The sequence below is a fragment of the Cnephaeus nilssonii genome (genome assembly GCF_951640355.1).
Source record: "Cnephaeus nilssonii genome assembly, chromosome: 22".
In the NCBI taxonomy this organism is placed as follows: Eukaryota; Metazoa; Chordata; class Mammalia; order Chiroptera; family Vespertilionidae; genus Cnephaeus; species Cnephaeus nilssonii.
Window position 1 is genome coordinate 27,428,466 of NC_137093.1, and position 27,795 is coordinate 27,456,260.

At 60.5% G+C, this 27,795-nt stretch overlaps 2 protein-coding genes across 3 annotated transcripts in view; one reads left to right on the plus strand and one right to left on the minus strand.

The window, feature by feature from the left end:
- Positions 1-6,057, minus strand: part of RSPH14 (radial spoke head 14 homolog) — a gene marked incomplete at its 3' end in the record, with an annotated part of 55,623 nt that extends 49,566 nt beyond the window's left edge. The window contains exons 1-3 of the mRNA XM_079762931.1: positions 5,853-6,057; positions 4,645-4,747; positions 3,066-3,184 (exon numbers count right to left, since the gene is read on the minus strand). Of these exons, the coding sequence (XP_079619057.1) occupies positions 3,066-3,184; positions 4,645-4,747; positions 5,853-6,051 (421 nt within the window). The 5' untranslated portion in view covers positions 6,052-6,057. The remainder of the gene's footprint in view (positions 1-3,065; positions 3,185-4,644; positions 4,748-5,852) is intronic.
- Positions 6,058-10,722: 4,665 nt separating this feature from the next.
- On the plus strand, positions 10,723-27,529 carry RAB36 (RAB36, member RAS oncogene family). Of its 2 annotated transcripts, none has more exons than XM_079762291.1 (11): positions 10,723-10,766; positions 11,336-11,418; positions 14,682-14,773; positions 19,606-19,671; positions 20,524-20,625; positions 21,855-21,919; positions 22,951-23,002; positions 23,759-23,840; positions 24,128-24,218; positions 25,521-25,640; positions 26,071-27,529. In XM_079762291.1, exons 2-11 carry the CDS (start codon positions 11,350-11,352, stop codon positions 26,133-26,135), a joined length of 804 nt encoding a protein of 267 aa, XP_079618417.1. In that variant the 5' UTR covers positions 10,723-10,766; positions 11,336-11,349; the 3' UTR covers positions 26,136-27,529. The 2 variants fall into 2 exon arrangements, with proteins under 2 accessions (XP_079618417.1, XP_079618416.1); XM_079762290.1 differs by lacking the exon at positions 10,723-10,766 and adding an exon at positions 10,903-11,027 and having other exon boundaries at positions 11,104-11,418.
- Positions 27,530-27,795: the final 266 nt, after the last annotated feature.

The following is a 27,795-nucleotide window of genomic DNA, read 5'->3' on the forward strand; positions in this document are numbered from 1 at the left end:
GCAAAGCCCAAGGGGGCTCTTGTAGAAGTGACGTGGTTTAAATCATTGAGCCCGGCTGTGAGAGGACCAGTGAGCATCGCTAGCCTAAAAATGCACGGCTGGAGGGGGCTGGGAGGTTCCGCTGCCCTCAAGACGGTCAGGCTGACACCGCCCTGGTGCCCCCACCCCTGCCCCACGGCTTCCGCTCCCCCTGGACACAGCCCCCCGATTTCTCTCTCTAGTCCTGAGGGTGTATGACTCCAGGGATGTCCCCCAGCACTTCAAAACCACCAGGATCAAACCTGGGTCCAGAATCTCCCACTGTGCCCTGTCCCTCCCGGGCCTGGCCCTGGGAGAGGCCCCAGCACATCCCCACAGCCTCTCCCCCGAGGGAGGCGCGTCTGCCTCCACCCACAGCACCCCAAGCCCAGGCTGCACGCGGGGTCAGGTCCTTACAACACTGCGGGGAAAGCTGGGCCAGCAGCCCCAAGCCCCGCACAGGAGCGAGTGGGGGGGGGAGGGGTGCGGGGGCCGGATTCCCAGGCATGCCACCGTCAGAGAGAGGGCCCAAGGGGGCCTGGGCATGGCCAGTGGGTCTGGTAGGGAGACACTTCCAGGGACCCCCTGGCTGTTCAGCTGCACCCCAAAGTCCAGTTACCCAAGAGCCCCCAGTCTCAGCCCTGGAGCTGAACGCCCGGCCAGGAAATGGAGACACGTGTCCTGCAGGCGGGCGCTCGGGAGCCTGGGCTGCCCCCCCCACCCCCAGGCACTCCTCTGCCCTCCGGGCCCTCCTCTCCTGAAGGCCACCACCCCGGCCCAGGTCACAGCAGGGCCCGGCCGGGCTGTCACAGTCCTGGGGCGCCCCCTGCTGGTTCCTTTGGGAAAACAGCCAGTAAACCAGACTCCACCCAGCGCAAGGGCTCAGAGGAAAGACCTCCATCCCCCCCCAGATACCCCAACACATTTGTCAAACACACGAAGGGGTGAGCGAGTGAAATGCAGCAAGAAAACAACTAACAAATGACCTTTAAAAACGTGGCCGCGGATGGGGCTTGTCAGAACCAGAGCCCCCGACTCTTCGGTACCCTGAAGCGTGTAGATTCCAGAAAAGTTTGCAGGGAGGAGACGCAGGGGGGTGGGGTTCAGGGGGGTGGGACCATAGAGCTTTTGTCATTAGGACAGTGTTGGCCCGGCCAGGGCTAGATGAGACCTCAGCACCGAAATGAAAACCCATCCCAGGGACCTTCACAAGATCAAGGTGAAAAACAAAACTCTTAACACTTTGAAAAGGAGCTCTGGCAGGCAATCTTCGTGGGCTCTTCAACGGCACCAGGTTATCTTAAACAGCACCCCAAAGAGCGCACATGCACGCACGCACACACACGCACACACACACAGGCACACACGCACGCACACGCACACGCACACACACACGCACGCACACGCGCACACACACACATACACACGCGCACACACACACACGCACACACGGTGTACGAGACGGGCTCCGTTCAGATGAAAAGCTGCTGGACCAGTGAGCGAACAAGTCAACAGGGAGAAGCCCAGGAAACAGCACTTCCCACGCGTGCGACCCGCCGGGGTGGGGGCCCGAGTCAATGCAGCCTCCCCTCCGACCGGTGAGGAGTGGGGTCGGGGGAGAAACAGCTCCACACACGGGCTCGGCTCCCAGGGGGCCCTGGGCAGGAGAGGAGACCCAGGCGGCGCCGGACAGAGGGACGATGCCGCTGCCCGCGGTCACGGGAGACAGCGAAGCCGCACACAGCGACCGGCTCCGCACGCCGCTGGCTCGCTGACGAGGATGGAGCACGTGCAACTTCAGGCCAAGCTGAAGGCTTGCGTTCTCTCTCTCTCTCTCTCTCTCTCTCATGGTGAAAACATACCTTTAACGAGGCCTTGCAAGACTGGGTGTCTGGCTGAGCAGGCACCCCCCCCCCCCCCGCCCCCAAACGCTCTCCTCCGCCCGAGCGCCTCGGGCTCAGGAGCAGGAGCGGCGGCCCAGTGGCCGGGGGTGGGGTGGGGGGTGGGGGGGTGAGTGTGCTGCATGTGAGAATGCACCCGCGCTCCAGGGGGTGCGCCGGGGTTCTCATCACGAACTAGAGCCCATGACGCGACACGGGTCCATCTCAGAGTGACAGCATGGCATTGTTTTAATAGCAAAGGGAGATGGCCAGCAAGATCCGTTTACACGGAGTTGGGAAACACGCAAGGGAAGATCTGTGTCTGTTCACATGCGTGGTAAAATATATAGACGCGCGGTGGAGATACAGTCCCCAAACGATGGAAGGAGAAGGGGAGGGAGTGGGGGGTGAGGGGACCTGAGCGGAGGAGGCTCGCAGGGGACTTGGATGGTGTGGGGGTTTTAAGCAGCCATCTCAAGCGCCTATGAAATATGGTGGAACGTTAAGATTCAGCAAAGCCGAGTGGTGGTACCTGACATCCATGACCATTGTGTCTCTGCTTCTCCGAATGCTTTAAAGCCGTGGTCGGCAAACTGCGGCTCGCGAGCCACATGCGGCTCTTTGGCCCCTGGAGTGTGGCTCTTCCACAAAACACCACGGCCTGGGCGAGTCTATTTTGAAGAAGTGGCGTTAGAAGAAGTTTAAGTTTAAAAATTTGGCTCTCAAAAGAAATTTCAATCGTTGTCCTGTTGGTATTTGGCTCTGTTGACGAATGAGTTTGCTGACCACTGCTTTAAAGGTTCCCACATGGGGAGCCCGGGGCTCAGCCCCAAGCACTGGCCTGTCATGGAGACACCCCAATATCTCGCTGCCTCTCCACCACGGCCACCCCGGAGAATCAGCCACGGCTCGTTTAAGAGAAGTGTGTGCAAGCCCCCCTCCCCGGAGCCCAGAGACGGTTCTGCCAGCGACGGACGAGGGGGGTCTTCTTATTATCCTGGGAGGAGCCTGCAACCGAGGGACGTGCCCTTGACCGGACTCGAACCCGGGGCCCTTCAGTCCGGACGTGAAGCGGAACTGTTAAACCTGTGCGCTAGTCTGAGCGGAAGCGAGGCGCCGCCTGGCCTGGCCGGGAGGCGGGGGGGCTGCGGGCGCCGTCGGGCCTACCTGAGGGCACCTGGGCCAGGTGCTTGAAGGCCAGGTGCAGGTTCTCGCGGCAGGCCGGCTGCGGGTCGTTCAGCAGGAGGGACAGCACGGCGATGATGCCGTGCCTCAGGAAGCCGTCTCTGGAGGGGGGAGCTGGGCTTAGACGCGGCGAAGACCAGGCCCGGGGAGGCCCCGGGGGGCACCAGGCGTCCGCCGCCCACCCTCCTCGCCCCCCCCCCCATCCTGAACCCGCGCAGGCGGCTGCAGGCCACACCCTCTGGCTTCCTGAGAGCAGACCAAGGCCGGCCCGGGCCCGTTTGGTGCAGTGGATAGAGCATCAGCTGAAGTGTCCCAAGTCCGATTCCAGTCAAAGGTGTGTACCTCGGTTGCAGGCTCGATCCCCCGCCCCACCTCGCCCCAGCCCCAGGCCGGGTGCATGCAGAAGGCAACCAATCAATGTGTCTCTCTCACCTCGATGTTTCTCTCTCTCTCTCTCTCCCTCTCCCTTCCACGCTTTCTAAAAATCAACAGGAAAATATCCTCGGGTGAGGATTAGCAACACACACACACACACACACACACACACACACACACACACACACAGTAAATAAATAAAAATTCCTTGTTTAAAAAAGAAAAAAAAGGCCCCCGGCCAGCAGTGGACCCTCCAGGCCCTGAGCAGCGTGGCCTGTGGGGTGGAGGGAAGAACTAGGACTTGAACTCGGGTCTTTGTGGCCCGGAAGGTTCCCTGTGCTCCTCGGAGCCTCGGTCCCTCTGCAAATGGGGACAAGGCAGCAGAGCCCACAACCGGCCTCCCTTGACCTGCCGGCTGCCTGGCCCTCTGTCCACCCACCCAGCCCTGAGGCTCCAGCGCAGTGAGCCCCCTGCCGGCCTCCAGCCTATGGACGCCTGTCGACCTCATTGTTAAGATTCTGTACGTGAAGTCGTATAAATTCTATACGTTAGGTGAGCCCATTGGATGGGAGACAAGCGTTTGTTTGTTTTTTTATTTCCTCATGAAAACCAAGTGGAATGCTTTGAGGAGACTCAAAAGTGAGTCTCTACAGCAGCGGTTCTCAACCTGTGGGTCGCCTAAGGCCATCGGAAAACACAGATATTTACATGACGATTCATAACAGTAGCAAAATTACAGTTATGAAGTAGCAACGAAAATAATTTTATGGTTGGGGGTCACCACCACATGAGGAACTGTATTAAAGGGTCGCGGCGTTAGGAGGGTTGAGAACCACTGCGCTAAAGAAAGGTGAGATGATTATAAAAAGACCCTAGAAGGTTTTTGCATCCAGATCACCTCATTGATGTCTGAGTTCTTGCTCTTCTTGAAAGAAACCGCGGCTGCCAATTAGACGAAGTGACAGGTGTGGTTTACGTCCCAAAGAGGAGGGGGAACGTGACTCCGTGGGCCCACCCACAAGGAAAGGCCTGGTGGCACGGGGGGTGGATGGATGCCTGACCCTTTGTGTTTGGGGTTAAAATGAACTGCTCAAAGGGGATGTCCAAGTTCTCTGGTCCCTGGCCTTTGTTTTTCCATTGGGGGGGGGGGGGGAGCCGACATGGGCTTCCGTGAACAGTGGCCCACCTGCCCACGTTGTGGGTCGCCATGATGGACAGCACCTCGGTGGTCTTGATCCGCACCATGTGGTTGGTGTCCCTCAGCAGGACTCGCAGGCTCGCCAGGCAGCCTGTGGGCAGAAGCACCTTTGAACATTCATCGGTCTCCAAGCTCAGCCCGCCCAGGAGCCACAGCTGAGCCCGCCCGGGCCGCAGCCATCGGCAGAGGCATCATGGCGCTTAGGAAGGAGGTCAGAGCCCCGCGGGGGCCTGTGTGCTCCCGCCCGGGGACCATTTCATCTAGCCCCTCGTGAGTTTCCCTGCACACCGCTCGCCAGCACCTTCTTCTCTCGCAGTCACACCATGGGATTAAGAAAATGCATTTGGAGCCCTAGCCGGTGTGGCTCAGTGGATAGAGCGTCGGCCTGCGGACTGAAGGGTCCCAGGTTCGATTCCGGTCGAGGGCATGTACCTTGGTTGCGGGCACATCCCCAGGAGGGGGTGTGCAGGAGGCATCTGATCGATGTTTCTCTCTCATCGATGTTTCTAACTCTCTATCCCTCTCCCTTCCTCTCTGTAAACAAAACACAAAAAAAAAACAATAAAATATATTTTTATTTTTTAAAAAGAAAACGCATTTGGAGCCTGGATGGCATGGCTCCGTGGTTGAGCATCGACCCAGCAACCGGGAGGTCGCTGGTTCAATTCCCAGTCAGGGCACATGCCCAGGTTGCAGGCTCAATCCCTCATCATTGATGTTTCTATCTCTCTCTCCCTCTCCCTTCCTCTCTGAAATCAACAAATATATATATAATTATTATTATTTTATAAATCAGCCCTTCAGCTAAGGCGGGGGGAGAAGTGGCAGTTCACTCATCATGTGCTGATCAGGGAAAGGTGTGGCAGGCCAGTAAGATCACCTCAGCGTTTCTTTTGGTCTTTATGAGAGTGGGTAACGGGGCAGGGGTCCCAGATACCGTGTGGTTCCAATAGGGGGCGTGCCTATCTTTTGTGGATGAGACAGAGACACGGGGCTGTTGGGTGGATGTGTGGCCACCTGGTCGGTCAAGCCATAGCAGAGAGGGCTGCTTTGTGGCTCTGGGTCGGCGGCTGGGAGTGTCCTCCAAGGACGGACTGACCAGCTGGGCGGGTCACCTCAACTCCTCCCACCTCCACGACTCTGTGTCTGTCCCTCCAGACCCCAGCCATGGTCCCCTGGGCTCCGGACACTCTCACCTATGTCGATGGCCACATAGACATGCTCGGGGTCATGCATGAGGTCACACAGGGCCATGAGGGCTTTCTGCCTGGTCCGCAGGTCCTCGGACTGCAGTTCCTCGTTCAGCTTGGGCAGGGCCCGGCAGCCATACGCGATGGAGGCCTGGGCAGGGTTGATGTCGGGGGGCAGGTACATCGAGATCCAGGTCTTGGCCATCTTTCCACACCTGCAGAAGGCGACTCTCTCGCTTCCAAAACGGAGCTCTGCGGAAACCACAGATGTAAAGAACCCCAAACGTGGTCATTGTTACTACCGGGATTTAGAAGCTACTTCTCATTTGATCCTCAAAACGGTAAGCACAGCTTGCGTGGATTTTTCTTTTTAACGTTTTTATTGATTTTTAGAGAGAGAGGAAGGGAGAGGGAGAGATAGAAACATTGATGACGGAGAAACATCACCATTCAACTGCCTCCTGCACGCTCCCTTACCTGGGACGGAGCCCACAACCTGTGCATGTGCCCTGATCGGGAACCGGACCAGGGATCTCTTGATTCCTGGGTCGAAACTCAACCACTGAGCCACGCCGGCTGGGCCGGGTGGATATTTTTACAACCGTTTTACAGATGAGCAAACTGAGACCATGAAGGGATCTGCTCAAGGGCACCGTGAAAGTAAGGAGCAGCCCAAACAGCAAACTGCAGAGTTCTCGATGCTTCCCGACAGAAGAAACCACCCACACTGACTAATACGATCACTAACTTAATACCGTATTTTCCGGCGTATAAGACGACTTTTTAACCCAGGAAAATCTTCTATACGCCCAGTCATCTTATACGCCAGAAAATACGGTACTTATCTGGTGCCAGCAGGAGCTACCCCAAAGAAGGGGACTTGTGTCACCCTCATTTCACAAAGGAGGGAGGTGAGGTTCTGGGAGAAGGAGCTGGCTGGAGGAAACAGCTGCTAAGGCGGGGAGCCAGTGTTCAAATCGGGGCCAGCTCTTTAGCCCATCAGGGACCCCCATATTCAGATGCTCCTGACGCGCCCACAAAAGCAGAATTCAGAAGGACTTATTTTTTAAAAAGTTAAAGGTGAAATTTTTTTTAATCCTCACCCGAGGATGTTTTTCCATCGATTTTTTTAGGGAGAGTGGAAAAGAGAGGGAGAGACAGAGAGAAACATCGATGTGAGAGAAACATATCGATGGGTTGCCTCCTGCACACACCCGGACCAGGGCCCAGGGCCGGGGAGGAGCCTGCAACTGAGGTACGTGCCCTTGACCGGGATGGAACCCGGGATCCTTCGGTCTGTGGGCCAACGCACTATCCACTGAGCCACACCAGCTAGGGCATGGATTGTTTTTATCACACACACGCTTTGGGCATCTATAGGCAGTGTGGCTTAGCACGCAGAACCGGCTCCAGACCCAGGCCATGGGCGGTCCTTGACAGTTTCTTCCTCTTTGGGAGTCTCTGCAGTTGCAAAAGGGACTTGATCATAGCACCCTCTTCCCTTGCCCCCCGAGCTGGCATGTGAACCGTCCCCTGAGCCTGGCACACCCCGGCTCCACGTGCCTGTGGTCCTTACGGTGGGAGCCGTGCCCGGCCCCGCCCTGTAGGATTCTACCCCAGTTAGAGGAGTCAGCCTCACTCTGGTCCTAGGCACCGGGTGACAAGGAGAGACGGATGGCCGGGCTGGGCCATTTCCGATTGGGTCTCCCCCTGCGGGGAATGCTGGGCACGGGGGACAAGGGGCCTGCCCTCCTGCATGTGGCATGGGCTGCGGGAGTCCCGCCGCGGATGAGAGAGGACGCGGGACCCGTGTGAGCCAGACTGGATGGGTCTCGGGGGGGTCCCCTGTCCCCCTGTCTTGGGCCCCTGCCTGGTGCCGCAGGCTCACCTGCTTCAGCGTGCGCGGTCGCCCGTTGCCAGGCGACCCGGTTGCCAGGCGACCCCAGCGGCGTCCTCAGCGCTGCGCTCTAAACAATTGGCGCCCACGGCGCAGGCGCAGGCAGCGCACGAGCAGCCTCAGTCTGGGGCCGGCTGTAAAGAGGGGAGAAGGACACTTTACGGGGTTACCTGGGGAACAAAGACGGCTCTGCTTTGTTCACAGCACCGGAGGGAAGGGAAATGAGTGAGCACGCCTTTCTCTGCGGAACACTTGGCATGCCTTCAGTCTCACAGTAACCCGTGGGCTGCCAACATGATCCAGGTTATAGGCAGGACCCCCAGAGGGTTTCTTGGTAGCTTGCCAAAGCCACGCAGGCCGGAGCCCAGGACCGCCTCGCCCTGGCCCATGCTCCTTGCTCTGCAGGCTCCTTGCTCTGCAGGCTGATGCCCGGTAAGGTCACAGACCGGCCCCCGCAGTGGACCCAGTGCCCTGCTGACGGGAGCAATTGTGCTCCAAAGCAAGCCAGACCCAGCCGCCACCTGCAGACAACCCTCCATGGCTCCCCAGTGGCCCCAGGACAGAGTCCAAACTGTCCTTTACTTTGAGTAAAGCTAGCCTCCAATCCAACGCCAAGACGACAGCCGGCGCTCGCATGCCAGGATTACACAGAGGAGGAGGTGTCTGCAGGAAAGAGCCGCAGAGGGCAGCCCTCCAAAGTACCTGGGAGCTGAGGCGGAAGGGCCAGCGATGTGGGGCGTTACTGTGTTCTGGGTTCCAAAGCATTTATTTCCATCGGAGGTCCTTCTTTAACAGGCCGTATATACACGTAGGGGGAAATCCAAACAGTATGAAAGAAAAATCTCTCCCTTGGTCCCCAGGCAACAGGTTGTCCACACCCTGGTAACCACTGGTGTCTTTCCAGATGTGAGCTAAACCTATACAAGCAAACATGATTTATTTACTTTTTAATGCTGTGGTAGCATACTTCAAACACTGTTAGCCTCCTGCTCCTTCTCCTCCCTCCTCCTCCTCCTCCTCCTCCTCCTCCTCCTCCTCCTCCTCCTCCTCCTCCTTCTCCTCCTCCACCTTCTCCTCCTCCTCCTCCTTCTTCTCCTCCTCCACCTTCTCCTCCTCCTCCTCCTTCTTCTCCTCCTCCTCCTCCTCCAGCTTCTCCTCCTCCTCCTCCTTCTCCCCCTCCTTCTTCTTCTCCTCCTCCTCCTCCTTTCTTCTTCTTCTTCTTCAATCCTCACCTGAGGACATGCTTATTGATTTTAGAGAGAGGGGGGATAGGAGAGAGAGACAGAGAGAGAGAAAAAAACATTGATCGGTTGCTTTTCCATATGCCCCCTCACCGGGGATGGAACCTGCAACCTAGGTATGCGCCCTTTATCAGGAACGGAACCCGCAGCCTTTCAGTGCACAGGACCACGGTCCAACCAACTGAGCCACCCTGGCCAGGGCTCCACCTTCTTTTTTTTTTTTAATTTAATATTTGTTCACTCAGTTAACGTTCACTAAGTGTCGGCTATGTGCAGGCACTGTTCAGCCAGCGTGAGACATCCATGAGCTAAACACAGACGCCCTGTTGTCGCTGTTGTCAGTGGAGGAGATACCCAATCGACACAAGCAATACGTTATATAATATGTTAGAACATCGCGAGTGCCTGGAGCAACAGCACGGAATACGGGGCTGGGAGGGTGCTGCCATTGGAGTGGGGTGCTCAGGGGAGGCCTCGTGTAGAGGTGACATCTGAGCAAACGTGAGGGCGGTGAGGAAAGAGCACTGTGAATGCTAGTAGCTGGGGACAGAGCATCCAGGCCCCGGGCACAGCAGTGCACACACCTGTGTGCCTGGCCGGGTAGGGAAACAGCAGCCAGGAGGCCCTGGGGCAAGTGGGGCCTGGGAGGAGGAAGGCGGTAAGAGCGTCGGGAGATGAAGGAAGAGAGGGAACAGGGCCAGGATGAATCACATAGGGCCCCCTGGGTCACTATAAAGACCTCATTAATCTGAGCGCCATGAGGCGACACTAAAGGGTTTGCAGCCAAGAATGGACACCATCCGATCTTTGTTTTAACAGGATATCCAGCTGACGGGGAATAGAATAAGGGCGAGGGTGGAAGCAGAGAGACCATTTAAGAAGAGAGAAGATGCCGAAACCGGTGTGGCTCAGTGGATAGAACGTCGGCCTGCGGACTAAAGGGTCCCAGGTTCAATTCCGGTCAAGGGCGTGTACTTGGGTTGCGGGCACATCCCCAGTAGGAGGCATGCAGGAGGCAGCTGATCAATTTCTCTCTCATCAATGTTTCTAGCTCTCTATCCCTCTCCCTTCCTCTCTGTAAAAAATCAATGAAATATATTTTTTAAAAAAAGAAGAGAGAAGATATGGCTTGGGCCAGGGTGATAGCAATGGGCGTGGGAGGAAGATAGAGAATACTGGACACATTTTCTGGGTAGAACTGACTGATAGATGAGATGGGATGCGGAAAGAGTCAAGGGATCCGGAAGACCCCTCCAGGCCAATAGATAACGAAAATCATGAAATATTTACGTAACCAGGAAAAAATCATAGTATATTACAAAAACAAACGCTTAAACACGTCACATCCCAACCCCTACCAGTCTGAGCTCCCACCCCGCCCGGCTGCAGTGATGGTCAGAGAGCTCTCTCCACCATCAGCCCCGCCCCGACCCCCATCTCTGGATCCAGGCTCCCCCCAGACCGCTATGACCCCGCCCACAGCCCCATGTCCAGCCCCGCCCTCGTTTCCATGGTGATTGCAAGCGCTCGCTCGGGGCCAGGCAGCAGCCCAGTCAAGTGCCCGTGACGCCCTCGAGGCTCTGGTTGCTATGGTGACGGCTCGGCACGCCGCAGTGGGATTGCTTCCGCTCCGAGCCCCGCCCAGACCCAGCCCCCGACGTCCAGGATTGGTCAGCTGCTCCCCGGGCGCGCGTGGCGTGGCCGTCGTTGCCATGGTGATTGCCGCGGCGGAAACCAGCCGGACCAGGCTGCGCTGAACCCGAGTCCTCCGCTGCCGCCGCGGTGAGTCCGCCGCCCTCTGTCCTCCCCGCGGCCCTCCTCCTCCCACCCCCGGGAGGACGCCGCGTCCCCCGCCCACCTCCCACCCCCAGAGTCTGGACGCGGCCTGAGGCCCTGAGGCCGCAGCGTTTCCTGAACCCCGACCCTGGGCCCGGCCCGTGCTGCGCCGGGAGGGGAGCCGAGTCCGAGCGAGGACGACAGGCCACAGGCCGGGGTCAAGGCCCCCCTCGCGGGGAAGGGGGCCGAGGAAGGCGCGATCGGGCTGTTGACGAGGCGTCAGGGGCCCGGTCCTGGGTGGGGTGACAGGCCTGTGGGCTGAACCCCAAGGCCCTTGGCCCAGCCCAAGCCTTCCTCCCTTAGAGACTAGGAGCAGGGCACCCCCCCATCCCACTTCCTACACCCAGCCTGCCTGCAAGGTGTGTGCCTCACCCACAGCCAGGCAGACAGTCGCGGGGGGGGGGGGGCCTCCTGGTGGGACACCCCGCAGCAGGGGGGAGGCCCAGGTCTCCTTGCGGGCGAGTCCCCAGGCCTTGGCCCAGCTCCCTGACTCTCTCCCCGGGTTGGGTCTCCAGAACTCTCCGCCAGGATGAGGGCCTCCCTGCCGCCGCTGGGGCCCCCTGTGAGCCGGGACCGCATCATCGCCAGCTTCCCTAAGGTAGGGAGTCCGGAGGCCAGACCTTGACCTGAGCACTGCGCTCCCATACCCTGTCCACAAATATCATTTTTAACCGGTATCCGCACTTTAACCCGTATCCGCACTTTTAACCGGTTAACAGTTAATCTACATACTGGTTAAAAAACGAGGGTACCGGTTAAAAGTGCGGATTTTGTAACCAAAGAAAACCTGATCATTTCAAATTTTTTAAAATATATTTTATTGATTTCAGAGAGGAAGGGAGAGGGAAAGAGAGACAGAAACATCAATGATGAGTAAGAACCACTGATCCGCTGCCTCCTGCACGCCCCCTATTGGGGGTCAAGCCCACAACCCAGACATGTGCCCTTGACCAGAATCGAACCTGGGGCCTTTCAGGCCACAGGCCAACGCTCTATCCACTGAGCCAAACCGGCTAGGGCAACACGATAATTTCAAGAGAAACATCAAAAGTGCTTTCTTCAAAGTAATGTCCACCGCTAGCTACACATTTTCCCCATCTTTCAGGTCATTTGTGGATACCGTCCCAATAGAACTTTTCTTGTTTTGAGGCAGACCATTCAGAGACCCCATTTTCCACTTCTTCGTATGTTTTGAAGTGCTGCTCAGACAGTGCGTGTGCCATCGATCGGAACACGTGGTCATCTGGAGGAGCAAGGTCTGGTGAACACGGCGGGTGGGTTAATACTTCCCAGGCAAGATCTTTTCACGTGTCTTTACCTGGTTTTGAAGTGTGTGATGGTGTGTCATCATGGAGCAGACTTACTTTGCCGTGTTTTCTGGCCCATTCTGGCCATTTAATGATCAAAGCGTGGTTCGAATTGATTCGTTGTCGGTATCAATCAGTACTAACGGTTTCACCCGGTTTTAGAAGCTCCTAATACACCACACCTTCCTGATCCCACCAAATGCAGAGCATTGTCTTCTTTCCAAAGCGATTTGGCCTTGTAGTCGACGTTGATGGTTGACCTGGATCAACCCATGATTTTGTGCGTTTGGGATTCTCAAAATAAATCCACTTTTCATCGCCAGTCACAATTCGATGCAAGAAAGACTTTCTTTCGTGCCATTGAAGCAACATTTTACTGGTGACTTTTCGGTTTTCCATTTGTCTTTCGTTCAGTTGATGTGGCCCCCATTTTCCTTCCTTTAAAATCTTTCCCATTGCTTGTAAACCATCGGAAATTGTTTGCTGAGCAACGTGTAATCTTTCTGTGAGTTGTTTCTGAATTTGATATGCATCTTCATCCAATAATGCTTGTGATTGTTGGTCTTCAAACTTTTTTGGTTGACCTGGACGTTCTTTGTCTTTCACATCGAAAATCATCCCTTTTAAAGCATTTAAACCAGCGCTTACAAGTGTCTTGAGGTGGAGCATGTTCACCATAAGCTTCCCGAAGTCTACGATCTCTTTCAGCAGCACTTCTCTTCAAAATAAAGTAATGAATTAAAACTTCCCGCAAATGCTCTTTTTTTGGCATGAAATTCGACATTTTTTAAATATATATATTTTATTGATTTTTTACAGAGAGGAAGGGAGAGGGATAGAGAGTTAGAAACATTGATGAGAGAGAAACATCGATCAGTTGCCTCCTGCACACCTCCCACTGGGGATGTGCCCGCAACCAAGGTACATGCCCTTGACCGGAATCGAACCTGGGACCCTTCAGTCCGCAGGCCGATGCTCTATCCACTGAGCCAAACCGGTTTTGGCATCGACATTTTTAATCATAAAAATATCTATGATGTTAACACCTTCAGAAAATTTGACATATGAAGTTTTGAAGCTTGTTGTCAATACAACAAAATAGCATACATATCAAATCGCATCTATATCAACATATGTGTAACTCCATCTATTGAAAAAAATCCGCACCATTAATGGGTACACCCGGTAGCTTTCCCCACCTGCACTCACCGCCAAAAACAAAGCAGGTGAGGCGGGGAGGTCAGCTCCTTGCTGACAGGCCTTTGAGAAGCTGGGAGGCATGGAGCGGGCACCTGGGCCAGAGCAGAGCCCATTCCAGGGCCTGGGAGCTCAGAAGAGACACCTGGGCGAGGGCATGTGGCCAAGCCCCTGCCACGGGGGACCCGTGGGCCCAGGCAGCGCCCCGAGGGACAGAGCCGGTGGCCCCGGCCACCACGGCCGCGTCAGAGCAGACCACATCGGCAGTCTCCCATGATGCCATTCTCTCCACGTCCTTGCCACACTCCCTGCTTAGCCGTGGCCAGTTTGAGAGTAAAACGTAATGGTCATCGAAGTGTTCCTCTCATTTTAAAACAAACGCACATGCGGCGTGAGTCATGGCACCGGAACAGCCATGAACCCTTGGTGGGCACTTAGTGTGCCAGGCTGGCTCTGTGCTTTACATACATGACCTCCTTTCACGCCCCCAGCCCCCGAGGCTTTACAGATGGGGAAGCTCAAGTTCAGACACAGGCGTGGCTCAGGAGGTGAGCGTCGGCCTGTGAACCAGGAGGTCACAGTTGGATTCCCGGTCAGGGCACAGGCCCAGGGTTGCGGGCTCGATCCCCACGAGGCAGCCGTCCATGATCCTCTCTCCTCATTGATGTTCCTCTCTCTCCCTCTCCCTTCCTCCCTGAAATCCATAAAACACATTTTTTAAATTCAGAGACACCAGGCAGCTGCCCAGGGTCACCCCCCAGCCACGCCTGGACGCAGGTCTTCTCGACCCTGAGGCCGGGTCTGCCCTCCAGACGTTGTGGAGTGCCTTCCGCGCCTGTTCCGTGCACACACGTGTGCATGTGCTAGAAACACAAACAGCCTGGGGTTGTGTACAAGCTGTGGGAGGACCTGGGCGCTCAGAGGGCCCCAATAGCCCACCCTTCATCTCACCCCAGAGGACAGAGGGGATGGAGAGCTGCCACGTGCCCGCAGTCAGGGCACAGCCCCCGGGGAGACCCGCTCTCCAGCCCCCGCTGGGCTCTGGTCTGGCTCCGCCCCGGCTGCTCCTCGGGACAGACCTGGACTCCTGAGGCCGCTGGCAGGAGCGGGGCTGGGCCTGACCGAGGGCCGGGGAGAGCCAGGGGCTGGGCCTGACCCAGGACCGGGGAGAGCCAGGGGCTGGGCCTGACCGAGGGCCGGGGAGAGCCAGGGGCTGCCAGCCTGGTGCGGGGTGAGGAGGACAGGCCGGTGGCAGGTCACCGCCTCGCTGCCCGGCTGGGGATGGAGCCGCAGCTTGGCGGGGCGAGGTGCCCACTTGTCCGTCTGTCTGTCTGTCTGTCTGTCTGCCTCTCCGCAGTGGTACACGCCTGCCGCCTGCCTGCAGCTCAGGGAGCACTTCCACGGGCAGGTCAGTGCCGCCTGCCAGCGCAGGAGCACGGGCACCGTCGGGTGAGCACCCCTCAGCGCCCAGGCCTGGATGTGGGGGCCGCAGGGGGGCACAGGGCACAGGGCACACACCCACTGCACCGTGCAGCCCGGGATAGGCCTGAGCATGATGGGGCTCCACGTGACCATTTCCCAGCTCGTCCCGCCCGGCTTTCTCAGCCCGAGCTCTGGGCATCTGTCTCCCGTTTGTATTGGTTTCCTGCTTTTTATTTAAGTATATTTTTTATTGATTTCAGCGAGGAAGGGAGAGAGAGACATCAGTGATGAGACACACCTGGTTCCCTTCAGCAGGAGGGGGGGGGGCTGAGGGGGGAAGGGCTGTGGGCAGGTGGGCGGCCCGCTCCTGGAGGCAGGTCCCGCCCTCTGGTGGCCGCACTGCGCAGGCGCAGCCTCCGGAGCTGACGTCAGCACAGACTCGGAGCTCCTGGCATTTGGGGGGGATGGGGGGGGCGGTGCCCACCCGGTGTGTGCACCCCTCTGTCTGAGGTCAGCCCTCCCAGGCCGGTGTGAGGACCCGGGACCAGTGACGGGCGGGGCCGGGCTCAGCGGGGCCTGGAGCCGCAGGGGGGGCCGCGGGGGGGGGGGGGAGAGAGATGCTGCCAGGAGGGGGGCGGCTTCGGGGACGTGGACCGGGAGGCCCCGGGGCGGAGCCACGTCGCCCGGAGCGAATGCGGGAAGTCGGCGGAGTGCAGACCCGAATCAATGTCTTTTCGGGCCTCCAGACGGCTCAGGCCCCGGGACCTCTCGGTGGACTGGCCGGGCCGCTGCCTCCCGTCTCCTCCGCAGTCCCGGGGTCACAGCCCCGGAGGGGAGAGGGCATCGCACAGGGTTTCCTGGGAGAACGTTGGCACAGGGACTGCTGACGGGGTGAGAGCAGGGGCAACCGGGGAGCTGGCACCCCGAAACAGACCAGCCAAGGCCTCAAGGGGGCGGGGCCACGTGGACAGCCGTAAGTGAGCACGTGCCCAGGGGGCGGGGCCACATGAACAGCCTTAAGTGAGCACGTGATCAAGGGGGAGGGGCCACGTGGACAGCCGTAAGTGAGCACGTGCCCAGGGGGCGGGGCCACATGAACAGCCTTAAGTGAGCACGTGATCAAGGGGGTGGGGCCACGTGGACAGCCGTAAATGAGCACGTGAACAGCCGTAAGTGAGCACGTGAACAGCCGTAAATGAGCACGTGATCAAGGGGGCGGGGCCACGTGGACAGCCGTAAATGAGCACGTGAACAGCCGTAAATGAGCACGTGAACAGCCGTAAATGAGCACGTGAACAGCCGTAAATGAGCACGTGAACAGCCGTAAATGAGCACGTGAACAGCCGTAAATGAGCACGTGATCAAGGGGGCGGGGCCACGTGGACAGCCGTAAGTGAGCACGTGAACAGCCGTAAATGAGCACGTGATCAAGGGGGCGGGGCCACGTGGACAGCCGTAAGTGAGCACGTGAACAGCCGTAAGTGAGCACGTGACCAGGGGGGCGGGGCCACGTGGACAGCCGTAAATGAGCACGTGAACAGCCGTAAGTGAGCACGTGATCAAGGGGGCGGGGCCACGTGAACAGCCGTAAATGAGTACGTGGTTCAGGGGGGCGGGGCCACATGAACAGCTGTGAGAGCACGTGACCAGGGGGCGGGGCCACGTGAACAAACAAGTGGGCAGGTGAAGATGGAGGAGGGGCCACATGGCCATTAAAAGGATTCGGCCAGGAGCCCCCAGAAGCTGGAGAGGCAGGAAGGACCCTCCCCTGGAGCCTTTCAAGGGAACACAGCCCAGACACCCTGATTTTGAACCGGGATTTTTGGACTGGAACCCGGAGTCTGTCTGCTGGAATCTAAGAATGAACCCACGGACAGAAAGTGGAAAGCAAAGGTGGAGATTTATTGAAGAACAAGTACAGACTCCCGCGGGGAGGGGAGAGGGTCCCACTGAGTCCCTTTTCCCTGTGGCTCATGAAGGCTGCAGAGCCTGGGGCCTTGGTGTCCCTGATGGGTCTCTATTCCCTTAGCGACTCCTGGGCTCAGAGGTCAAATCTCACCGGGGACTCCCCCTCCTTCCTTATTGTTTCCCACTCCCTTCGGGCTTCCTTCTCTTTGTTTTGTAAATACAGACCTTTTGCTGTTCCCAGCTCCCCGTTCTCTGGAAACACACCTGCTGCTGCTCTGCAGCCCTGTGCTTCCTCCATGGCCCCCCAATTCCCAAAATTCCCTAAACCTGACCTATTTTACCCTCAAAATTCCTGTTTCAGTTTCAGATTCTGGCCCCAGAATAGGGAGAGCACGTGTCCCTGTTGGTTTAGGCCAGTGGTCGGCAAACTCATTCGTCAGCAGAGCCCAATATCAACGGTACAATGATTGAAATGTCTTTTGAGAGCCACATTTTTTAAACGTAAACTTCTCCTAACGCCACTTCTTCAAAATAGACTCGCCCAGGCCGTGGTATTTTGTGGAAGAGCCACACTCAGGGGGCCAGAGAGCCGCATGTGGCTCGCGAGCCGCAGTTTGCTGACCACGGGTTTAGGCCAGTCTGTAGTTATGGGAGCAGCAGCCTCAGGAAATAGACCCTCCCTGTGGGGCTTCGACCGGGTTCTGGAACCGCTGAGCCCTGTGCCCCGCAGGGGAGACCCCTAGACCTCTCCCCGCAGGGCTCCCAGGGAGACCCATCCCTGTGTCTGTGCCTCGGCCCTGCCTCCGGCTCCCCCTGCCCCCTCGGTGGTGACAGTGCAGAGGGCGCACCAGGCAGGGGTGGGCGGCGCAGGGTCATGCAGGGTCCGCCCCGGCCCCGCCCCCCCTCCCGGGCCTTCCCCCTCAGGCCTCCAGCCTGGGCCTCCATTCCTGGAGCACCTGGTTGACAGGAGCCAGCACCCGGGTTGTGGGCCCATGTTCTAGACGCCAAAACTGAGGCTCAGAGCGGGGAGCAGAGGTCCCGACCCCCAGCCCACCTCCCCCTCCAATCAGCCAGCTCACAGGCGGCTCCCCCCCTCGGCTGCCTGGTTGCCATGGTGTCAGAGGAGGAGAAGGAAGAGGAGGAGGAGATCTTAGAAGCAATCCAAAAATACACCCCAGCTGGCCCCTCCTTCCTCATCCCTCTCTCCAGCTTCAAGGCCCCCTTTTGGGCAGGCAGCCGGGAGCCAAGGAGGTCCAGGAGGCAGAGGGGCCAGGCGGTGGGTTCTGGGACCCCCCCCTCACCCAGCCGATCTCCCGGCCCCGGGCTCCATCGCCCTCCCACAGCTCCCAGGCCAGGCGGGCTGTTTCCTGCCCCCCTGCCTTCGCACGTGCCGTTCCCTCCTCCTGGAATGCCCTTCCTCGTCCTTCCAATCCCCGCTGGGCTCTAACTCCACTGGAGGACCTTCCCTGAGTCACCTGGGGCTCCCCCTGCACCCTGCACCCACTTCACAAGGAGCTGGGGTGCGAGGGAGAAAGGCCTCCATTCTCGGAAATCCCGGATTTCCAAACTTGCAAGGGCCTGAGGGCTGACCTTGCGCAGGGTTTCCAAGGGTTTCACCCTGAATCCTTTCTGCAAACAAAGCCTTACCGGAGGCCGTTATGTAAAACTGATGGAAGCTCAGCCGCTTGGGGCGAAGTGGTGCCTGTTGAAGGGCCTGGGAGACGGGACCAGAGTCCCCTTCCCCCTGTGGCTCTGGGTCCCCGGGAGACGGGGTTGGGGCTGGTCCTGGCGGTGGGAGGGGGCGGCCAGGAGAGAGGGGGAGCCCTGGGCGAGTCCAGGGGCTGACAGTGACTGGCGGGTCCAGGAGGGCCTCCGTGTTTTCAGAGCTTCGGTTCATGCCCGTGTGGCTGGGCCAGCAAACTCCTCTCTCAGCAAAAGGCCCGTCTGTACAACAAACAGGGAAATATGTCCTTGGAAATAATCATAATCACTTCAACCTCCAATGTTCTCAGTTTCTTTTTTTTAAAAAAACGTTGAAGGGATATTTTAGGGGAAGTATGTCCTGTCTAGAGGAAATACTTATATGAATTCAGCAATTCCATCAACTTCTCTTTCTTTTTCTTTTGTGAGATTCAAGTAAAGTTAAATTTGAAATTGTATCTGAAATGTGATCGTTATCGTTTTATAAAAGTATCTCCACCCAAAAATAAGAAATAAAGAAACATCCATGATGAGAGAGAATCATGGACCGGCTGCCTCCTGCACGCCCCCAGGCCTGTGCCCTGACCGGGAATCGAACCCTGACCTCCTGGTTCCTAGGTCGATGCTCAACCCCTGAGCCACGCCGGCCGGGCTGTGTTTTCCTGCTCTTCAGGCCTCAGTGGAGTGTCAGGTCCTCTGGGGGCCTTCCCCAAGCCCCCCCACCCCCACCCCTGCCCCCCGTCCAGGCTGGGGGAGGGGCACCCCTCCTGTCCGGGGATGGTGAGTCTGCTGTCGGGATGGATCCCTCACAGGAGGGCGAGGGCTGAGTCCGCCTGGGAGCTGCTGCGCTCACAGGTGTCACGCAGGCGTGGGAGGTGGCAGCGCGGGCCCCGCTCCCGGTCCCGGTCCCGGTTCTGGTCCCAGGCGCTCACGGGGAGGCCAAAGGGTCCCGGGTTCGATTCCGGTCAAGGCTCCTCCCTGGCTCCAGCCCTGGTCAGGGGTCGAGCAGGAGGCAACCAATTGCTGTGTCTCTCTCATATCGATGTTTCTCTCTGTCTTTCCCTCTCTCTTCCACTCTCTCTAAACATCAATGTAAAAGTATTCTTGGCTGAGGATTAAGAAAAAAAAGTCCCCAAGCAGGATTGGGGTGGGGGGGGGCGGGCTCCCGGGCGGGGAGCGTGGGGCGGAGGACTGAGTGTGGGGGGATGCTCTGTGACCGAGCCTGAGAGCCGCACGCCCGGTCCCCGCAGGCTCAGCCTCTCCAAGGCGGTTGTTGTCGGTGACCTCCACGTGGGCAAGACCAGCCTCATCCACAGGTAAGTGGCGCCATGCCCAGCGCCAGGGCTTTGCCAGGAGGCCCAGAGGGCACTGCCCGGAAGCACACCGGGGAAGGGGTGCAGGAAATCCGGGGGGGGGGCGGTCAGCCGAGAGCGTGGCATCCCAGGACCCCGGCACCGGTCACACTGTCCCCTGGCGCCGTGGGCCCGCCCTCACCGCCCTCGCTGCGTAAGGATGCCCGTTTCTCTTTCTCTGCCCCGACCTGCAGTGTTTGCTGCAGCCTGTCTCCCCCACATAACTTTTATTAAATAAACTTTATTGATGTCAGAGAGGAAGGGAGAAGGAGAGAGAGATAGAAACATCAATGATGAGAGGGAATCATTGATTGGCTGCCTCCTGCACGCCCCCCACTGGGGATCGAGCCCAAAACCCAGGCATGTGACCTTGGCCGGAATCGAACCCAGGACCCTTCAGTCTGTAGGCCGATGCTCTATCCACTGAGCCAAGCCGGCTAGGGCACATAACTCTTTTATTAAATATAACTTTATTGATTTCAGAGAAGAAGGGAGAGTGAAAGAGGGAGAAACATTGATGTGAGAGCACATTGGTTGGCTGCCTCCTGCACGCCCCCTACTGGGTGGGGATTGAGCCTGCCACCTGGGCCTGTACTCTGACCAGGAATCGAACGGTGACCTCCTGGTTCATAGGTCGACGCTCAACCAGTGAGCCACGCCGCCGGGCCCCCCCATAATCCTTGTTGGCTGTCCTCCGTGGCCTGTCTCGGGACTGTCACCTCCTTAGCGACGCCCAGCGGATGGGCTCTCGATGCCCAGACCCTCACCGTCACAAGCGTCCCCGCAGCCTCTCCGCTGATGTGCCTGCTCCCACAGGTTTTGCAAGAATGTGTTCGACCACGACTACAAGGCCACCATCGGGGTGGACTTTGAGATCGAGCGCTTTGAGATTGCTGGGGTTCCCTACAGCCTCCAGATGTGAGTCCCTGTGGAGTCCATTTCCTGCCTGGCCTGGGCGGGGGGGTGGGGGGGCGGGGGGGAGCTTTGAGGGGCCCTCGATGGGCTCTTTCTCAGTGGCACTCAGCCAGGACCCGTGGGAACCGGCAGGGCCCAGGACCACGCACCGCCCCACCTGGCCACCCGTGACCCCACTCGCCGGGCCACCCAGGCAGCCTCTGGCAGGTCACGTCCGGCCTCTGAGCCCCTGTTCCCATCTGGAAAACGGGGCCCAAACTGGCCCGTGTGCCAGGCGATGGTGGAGGCCGCATTAGGCATCATGAATCATTGTATTCCTTCCCATGGGCCCCGGCTCGGGTTCTCCAGAGAGCCAGAGCCCACCGATCGGTCTCCCAGGAGGCACAGCCACGCCGGTTAGAACCTGGCCCCCTGGGAGCCGCCCAGGAGCCCGGCCCGCGCACACCCCCTGCAGGTGGGCTCCCCGTGTTCGGAGCGAGCGCATCCGGAGCGTGTTCTCTCTCCCTTCTCTCTCTTTTCTTTTTGTGGCACCCCAAAAGAGGACATTTTCCACTGATTTTTTTTTAGAGAGAGTAGGAGGGAGGAGGAGCGACAGAGAGAAACGTCGATAGGTTGCCTCCCGCATGTGCCCTGACCAGAGCCAGGGGTCAAGCCTGCAACTCAGGTACGTGCCCTTGACCAGAATTGAACCCGGGACGTTTACTCCGCAGGCCAACGTCCTATCCACTGAGCCATATTCTTTCTCTCTCTTTTTAAAAATATTTTTATTGGTTTCAGAGAGGAAGGGAGAGGGAGAGAGAGAGAGAGAGAAACATCCTTGATGAGAGAGAATCATGGATGGGCTGCCTCCTGCACGCGCTACACTGGGGATCGAGCCCGCAACCCAGGCCTGTGCCCTGACTGGGAATCAAACTGTGACCTCCTGGTTCCTAGGTCGATGCTCACCACTGAGCCACGCTGGCCGGGCGGCCATATTCTGTGTTAGAATGGCTGCCTCCTGGGGATGGAGCACGAAACCCAGACATGTGCCCTGACTGGGAATCGAACTGTGACCTCCTGGCCAGAGGGACTGGGCTATAACTCCGACTCCTCTGGGAGGTGGGCACGGCCGGCCGGCTGCAGGCGCTCCCTGGGCGGCGTGGGCCTCGGGTCTGCGCCCATGGCCGCAGCCTGCTGACTCTGACCCTGCGGTCACTTACCTGCCGCCTCTCTCTCTCTCTGCCTCCGCACAGCTGGGACACCGCAGGGCAGGAGAAGTTCAAGTGCATCGCCTCTGCCTACTACCGGGGCGCCCAGGGTGAGCAGCCGGTGACGGCCACGGCGGGGCCCTCACCATCATGCACCTGAGGGCTCCCCACCAGGCTCAGCAGGCCCCCCAGGCAGCGCCAACTCCGTCCCCGAGAAGCACTGAGGAACCTCTGGCCAGTCCTCGGGGCCTGGGTTGGCCTCAGCCTTCACTCCCTGTGGGGACCCTGTGGGCACCCTGTGGGGACCCTGTGGGGATGGGGCTCCCTGGGAATCTCGGCCCCAGTGTCAGCTCAGAAAGGGGTGCAAGGGAGACACGTGCCCAGAGCCCCCAGAGAGCCGCGCTGACTCAGGGGCGGGGGCTGGGCCAGCGATGGGAGGAGCTGAGGGCGGGGCTGCATCGCCATGTTCTCCCTGCTCCCCATCAGTTATTTCTCCAAAGCTGGTGGTTTAAGCTCACAAACTGCCTGTTATTTATTTGTTGTTGTTGTTAATCCTCACCCGAGGATATTTCCCATGGATTTTTAGAGAGTAGAAGAGAGAGGGAGAGACAGAGAGAGACACATTGATTGGTTGCCTCCCACACGGCCATGACCAGGGCCGGGATTGAGCCTGCAACCGAGGTACATGCACTTGACTGGAACCGAACCCGGGACCCTTCAGTCCTCGGGCCAACGCTCTATCCACTGAGCCGAACCGGCCAGGGTGCTAATTGCTCTTAGCTGCCACTGGTCCCGAGTCTGCCTGCATCAGCTTTAAAACAGCTGCTCTGGCTTAAGCCTCCCAGCACCCCGCAGCCGGAGGCCTGTCCTCGCCGTCTCCCAGCGAAGGCCCTCGCCCGCCGGCTCCCTTAGCAGCACGGCGGAGGGGAGATGGAACTCAGGAGCCCCAAGGGCATCGGGCCTCATGGGATCCCCCTCGGTGGCTGCACCGCTGGGGGTGGGTCACCAGGGGCAGCCACGGGGTGACTCCTTCCTGGCCTCCCTGTGGGGGCCAGAGCTGAGTGCCTGGGGGCCCCCCCTTGCCACGCCCTGTCGCCTCCCCTGTCGCTGACCAGCTCTTGGCTTTCCCCCACATGCGCAGTGATCATCACGGCCTTTGACCTCTCGGATGTGCAGACCCTGGGCCACACCAGGTAAGTCTGGGCACCTGCAGCCCCTGGTCCCCTGGGCTCCCCAATCGGGGCCCCTGAGCTGGGCCCGTGGCAGGTGCGAGGGAGCAGCTCGCTGGTCAGGCCCTTGTCAGCCCTCCAGACGTGCCCCGCACGCTGACGTGAGGCCGGCTCGGAGCGTGGCCAGCAGGCACACCGCCTGTGCTCGGCCTGCGCTGGCTTCGACGCTCGGCTGTGGCATCTGGAAAGCCTCCTTGTTGGACGAAGGGCCGCGTCGGTTCATGTCCCCGAGCCTGCCAACCACATGGCCAGTCCTGTCGGAGGGACGTGCCTGGCACCTGCCGTCTGGGACCGGGATCGGGCCGGAGCTGCCCACACGACCAGCCCGGAGGCCGTCCTGCCTCTGCCGGATCCCCGGCTCCGAGCCGGTCCCTGCCCCTCCCACCTGTGGGTGCGCACATCTCGCATCTCCAAACCCTGGGGGGCCGGGTGAGCGTCCCGGCTCATGACAGTGCAGGGTCACCCCAGCTGGCAGAGCCCCGGCCGAGACGGGGTCTCCACCGCCCCTGGCCGGTGCTCGTGGGCCCCCACCCCCCCGGGGTCCAGCCAGACCCTTCCGGCCTCGGCCCAGCGCCTTCTCAGCCCACTGGGCCCAGGCACCCTCCCAGCTCAGTCTCCCACCCGGGCGGCCGGGTCTGCACCCACCCCTGGCCTTCCTCAGGCCTCTCTGGGTCGGGGGGCTGTCTCTCAGCTGGTCCCCCCAACCCCCGTGCGTCCCAGGCAGTGGCTGGAGGACGCGCTGAGGGAGAACGAGCCGGGCTCCTGCTTCGTATTCCTCGTGGGAACCAAGAAGGACCTTCTGGTGAGCCGGGGGCGGGGGGGTGGTTCCCCGGGAAATGTATCCACTCGCAGCCCAAGCCCGGGATGGAGGGGGCCTGGCGTGGTTAGGTGAGGATCTGAAGGCCGCAGGCCCGGGACCTGAGAGTTAGGGGTGCTCCTCTCAGGGGGCGCTGCTGGGGTCTCACCCCTACCCTGTGCCCGCCCTGCCCAGGGTGAGATGGGAAGGAGGCCCAGTGGGAGGCAGCAGACCCCCTCCCCCCCCCCCGCCCCCCCCCCCCCCCGCGCCTCCTAGAAGGGCCGCTTCCCCAGTCCAGGGCGGCGTGTGAGCAGGCGGAGGGGGAGGCCGTGCACCTGGCCAACGAGATGCAGGCCGAGTACTGGTCGGTGTCGGCGAAGACGGGTGAGTGGGCACGGGGCTACGCGCGGTGGGCTCGGGCCGGCGGCGGGAGGCTCACGCAGCGCCTCTGCGGCCCGTCGAGTGCCCGCCTCGCAGCCGGCTGTGCTGAGGACGGGCAGGGCCTCCTGTTGCCTGAGCAGCCCTCCTCTCTCGGGGAGGCTGGACCTGCCCATGGGCCACGGGAATAGCGACCCCTGACCCTCTGGGCAGGTCACTCTGTCCCTGGGAAGTGGCTTCCAGGGTCCCGGGGCGGCAGTGCCAGGTCTAGGATTGGAACCCAGGCCTCACTAACCACTGCAGGGCCCTGCCCGCAGCCTGTGGGTGCCCCGGGGGGGGGGCACCGCCTGGCACACAGAAGGGCCCAGTAACGGGGGCTCCCTCCCTCCCCTGGGTGTCATCGTGGGAGATACGAAACCTCGCTCACGGCCTCCAGCCTCAGCCAGATCCCCCCGGATCCGGCCCCGGGCCCTGAGCCGCCTTCCCCCGGGGCCACTGCTCACCGAGGCCCCGGCAACGTGCCCAGCGTCCCTGAGCCTCAGGGTCTGTGTCTGGGAAGCAGGGATGCTGTCCATCTTTTTATTTTTAATGGAAAAGCGTGTTTGAAATTGCGAAAGCCACGTGTTCACCGAGAAAAATTCGACATTGCCGCAGAGCTAAGACAGACTTGGAAAGCGCAGGTTGCTGGGGGCCTGGAATGAAATAACGTGTAGCGAGTGCCTGGCGCAGAGAGGGCCTGGGGGTCAGGAATTACACCACACGGTGGTCCTTGCCCTGGTGAGGGGCCAGCGCAGACACGGGCCAGGGACGGGGGAGGCAGTGCCCAGGCCTGGTGCCCTCTGCTCCTTCCTGATGGCACCCCGTGCCCTGGGAGGACCCTCCCTCTCACCAGAGTGGCAGCAGGTTTACGGAGGGCCCCGGGGCCAAGCAGAGTGTCCCTGTGCCGTCGGACAGGCTGCTGGCTGCACGGGGTAGTGTGAGGGGCCTGGACCCCCGTCCTGTGCCCGGAAGGGCAGCTCCACCTGGAGGAGGACTCACAGGGCTCCGGGGGGGGGGCTGGCAGCCCGTGCCAGTCCTCCAGCTGCGCCCGGGACAGGTGCTCCCAGGTTGCAGGAGAGCAGGACCCTCCCCACGTCCCCACGCCGGGCCGCAGGGGGGCTCAGCGCCCGTTGGCTGGACGCATAGACTGTGGGGAGCCCAGGGGCAGAGATCTGGGGCAGCCGCGGGCAGGCGGCCAGTCCCCGCACCCCACGGTCCCAGCCCCCACCCCAGAGGCGGGCGGGCTCACACTGCCTCGTGGGCTCGCAGGGGAGAACGTGACGGCCTTCTTCAGCCGCGTGGCCGCCCTGGCGTTCGAGCAGTCGGTGCTGCAGGCCCTGGAGAGGAGGAGCGGCTGCCCGCTCCAGGTCGGCGACGGAGACCTCATCCGTGCGTACAGGCCGCGCGTGGAGGGGAGTGGGGGGGTGGCCGGGGGCAGGCTGTGGCCTCAAATCCACCTCCACCCTCCCACCCCCTCGGGTCGTCCTTTCTCCCGTCACTCTGACCCGGGCCCACCGCCTCCCAGACCCGCCTGCCAGCCCAGACCCCTCCCTGCTCCCCTGTCCGCCTGGCAGTCTCCCCACGAGCAGGCTGGGCACCAGGCTCCACGGTGGGTCCTGGCTGTGGCTCTCCTGGTTCCTACCTTTGCCCATCACCTGGAATGTGTGCCTGTGCTGGCCTTGAATGAGAGGCCCTGAGGCCTCTGACCTCTGACCTCTGACCAGCAGTCACCAGAGGGCATCAGGTGGGGGCCCGTCCAGTGTCCCTGCAGGTGCTGGTTGATGCCGAGTGACTCTCCTCTCCTCTCCTCTCCTTCCAGGGATGGAGGGCAGTCCCTCTGAGACCCAGGGGAGCGAGAGGCCCTCGGGCCTGGGCTGCTGTTAGCTGGGGTCTGTGTCCGAGGCCTCCAGTCCCGACACGCGCGTGGGCAGCGCCATCTGAGACTGCGGAGGGGGGACGTGGAGCCTGAACTCTGCGACGTCTCTGTCCACGCACCACTCCCGCGCTCCCACTCCCCTCTGGCAGGAGAGCCCTCACTGGCCGCCCGGGGCCCGCACTGCCCGACTGGGGGGCGCCGTGGTGCCATCTGGGAGGCCAGGCTCACCTACAGACTCACCCGTCCGCCCGGCCCTGAGAAACCTCAGACTGCAGACTCAGCACACGTGTGCCCGCGGCCCCAGCACACGTCAGCACCGCACACGCCCTCGGCCGCGCCTGGGTGAGCGGGCCTGGCGGAGTCGGCACACGAGGACCGCCCGCCGCCCTGCCTGGGACTTCCCTTCGCGCAGAACTCGCACTTCTGGGTCTCCCGTCCCCTGTCCCTCTGCCAGAGCCGAGCGGGGTCCCCGGGGGCCTGCCTCTCTCGTGGGCCCCTGCTCCCTGGAGGAGGGCAGGTGAGAAGGCCTCTCTGGCTCCTCCTGGGTCCCGGTCCTGCCCTCTGGTCCGAGCAGAACAGGCCGCCCCTACCCTCCGGCCCACCCGGCGGCCAGGCTCCCCACCGGGCTGCAGGGAAAAGCCTGCCCGCTCTGCCCCCGGCTTGGTGGTGCCCACGGTCGCCCCTGCTGCCCTCTCTCCCTCTGCCTGCACGGACGGCCTGGGAATGAGGAAATGCCGGCACGCGCCTCTCAGGGCCTTTGCGATGGCACCCACGTGTCTTGGGAGGACACGGGAGGCCCCCCAGAGTCAGCGTGCCCGTCTGCCCAGCCTCCTGCACACCCAGCCGGGCAGGCCCAGGCCCCAGCTCCTGCCCGGAGCCACGCCCTCCCCAGGCCCTCGGGTTGCTCCCCCAGGGGGGCTATTAACGCGCCACCCACCACAGCCCAGGAGTGCCGCCCCGCACCCGGGCAGGGCCGCCCGCTACAGGTGCTCCGGGCGACTGCCCCACGTCGCTGGGGGGCGTACACGGGCATCTTTTTCTGCTTATTTCCCCTTTGCCACACTTTCAGCTTTCTCTTTTTTAAGACGATATAAAATCCTTCTTTGTAAACATCACCCTTAAAGGGAATGCGTGCTGATTGTCAAACAGACAGGCCAGAGCTCTGCGTGCAGAGTGAGGTCCCGCCAGTGGGTGGCGCTCCTGGGAGGGAAGCGCTGTGCACAGCTGGAGGGTTCCTTCCCGGGTCCTGCCGGGCACAGCCGGGCGTCGGTGGGCTCCTGTGCTGTTTAACCAGACGACCCGTCGGCACACACTGCCTGGCCGCTCGCGTCCTTGATGCCCTGAAGCACCCTGTCCTCACTCCGACCTGCGCTCCTTAGTCACCGCCCGGCGCCTGCCTGCTGCACCTCCTCCCAGCCCTGCCTGCGCCTCTGGGGGGGAGCAGAGGCCCGGTCCATTCCCCTTCTATTCCGCCTGGGGGAGGGGCTGGGAGCCCTCCCGGCAAACCTCGCTCTCAGAGGGACCCAGGGCGCCCCGAGCAGGGAGACCTAAGAGCTGGGACTCAGAAGAGACGATCAGTTGCATTCACCTGGTCACTCAGTGTGAACCAGGGAGAGGCCGCGGGAGAGGAGCTGGGCGCTGCGGCTGTGGGGGCTGCAGAGGGAGGCC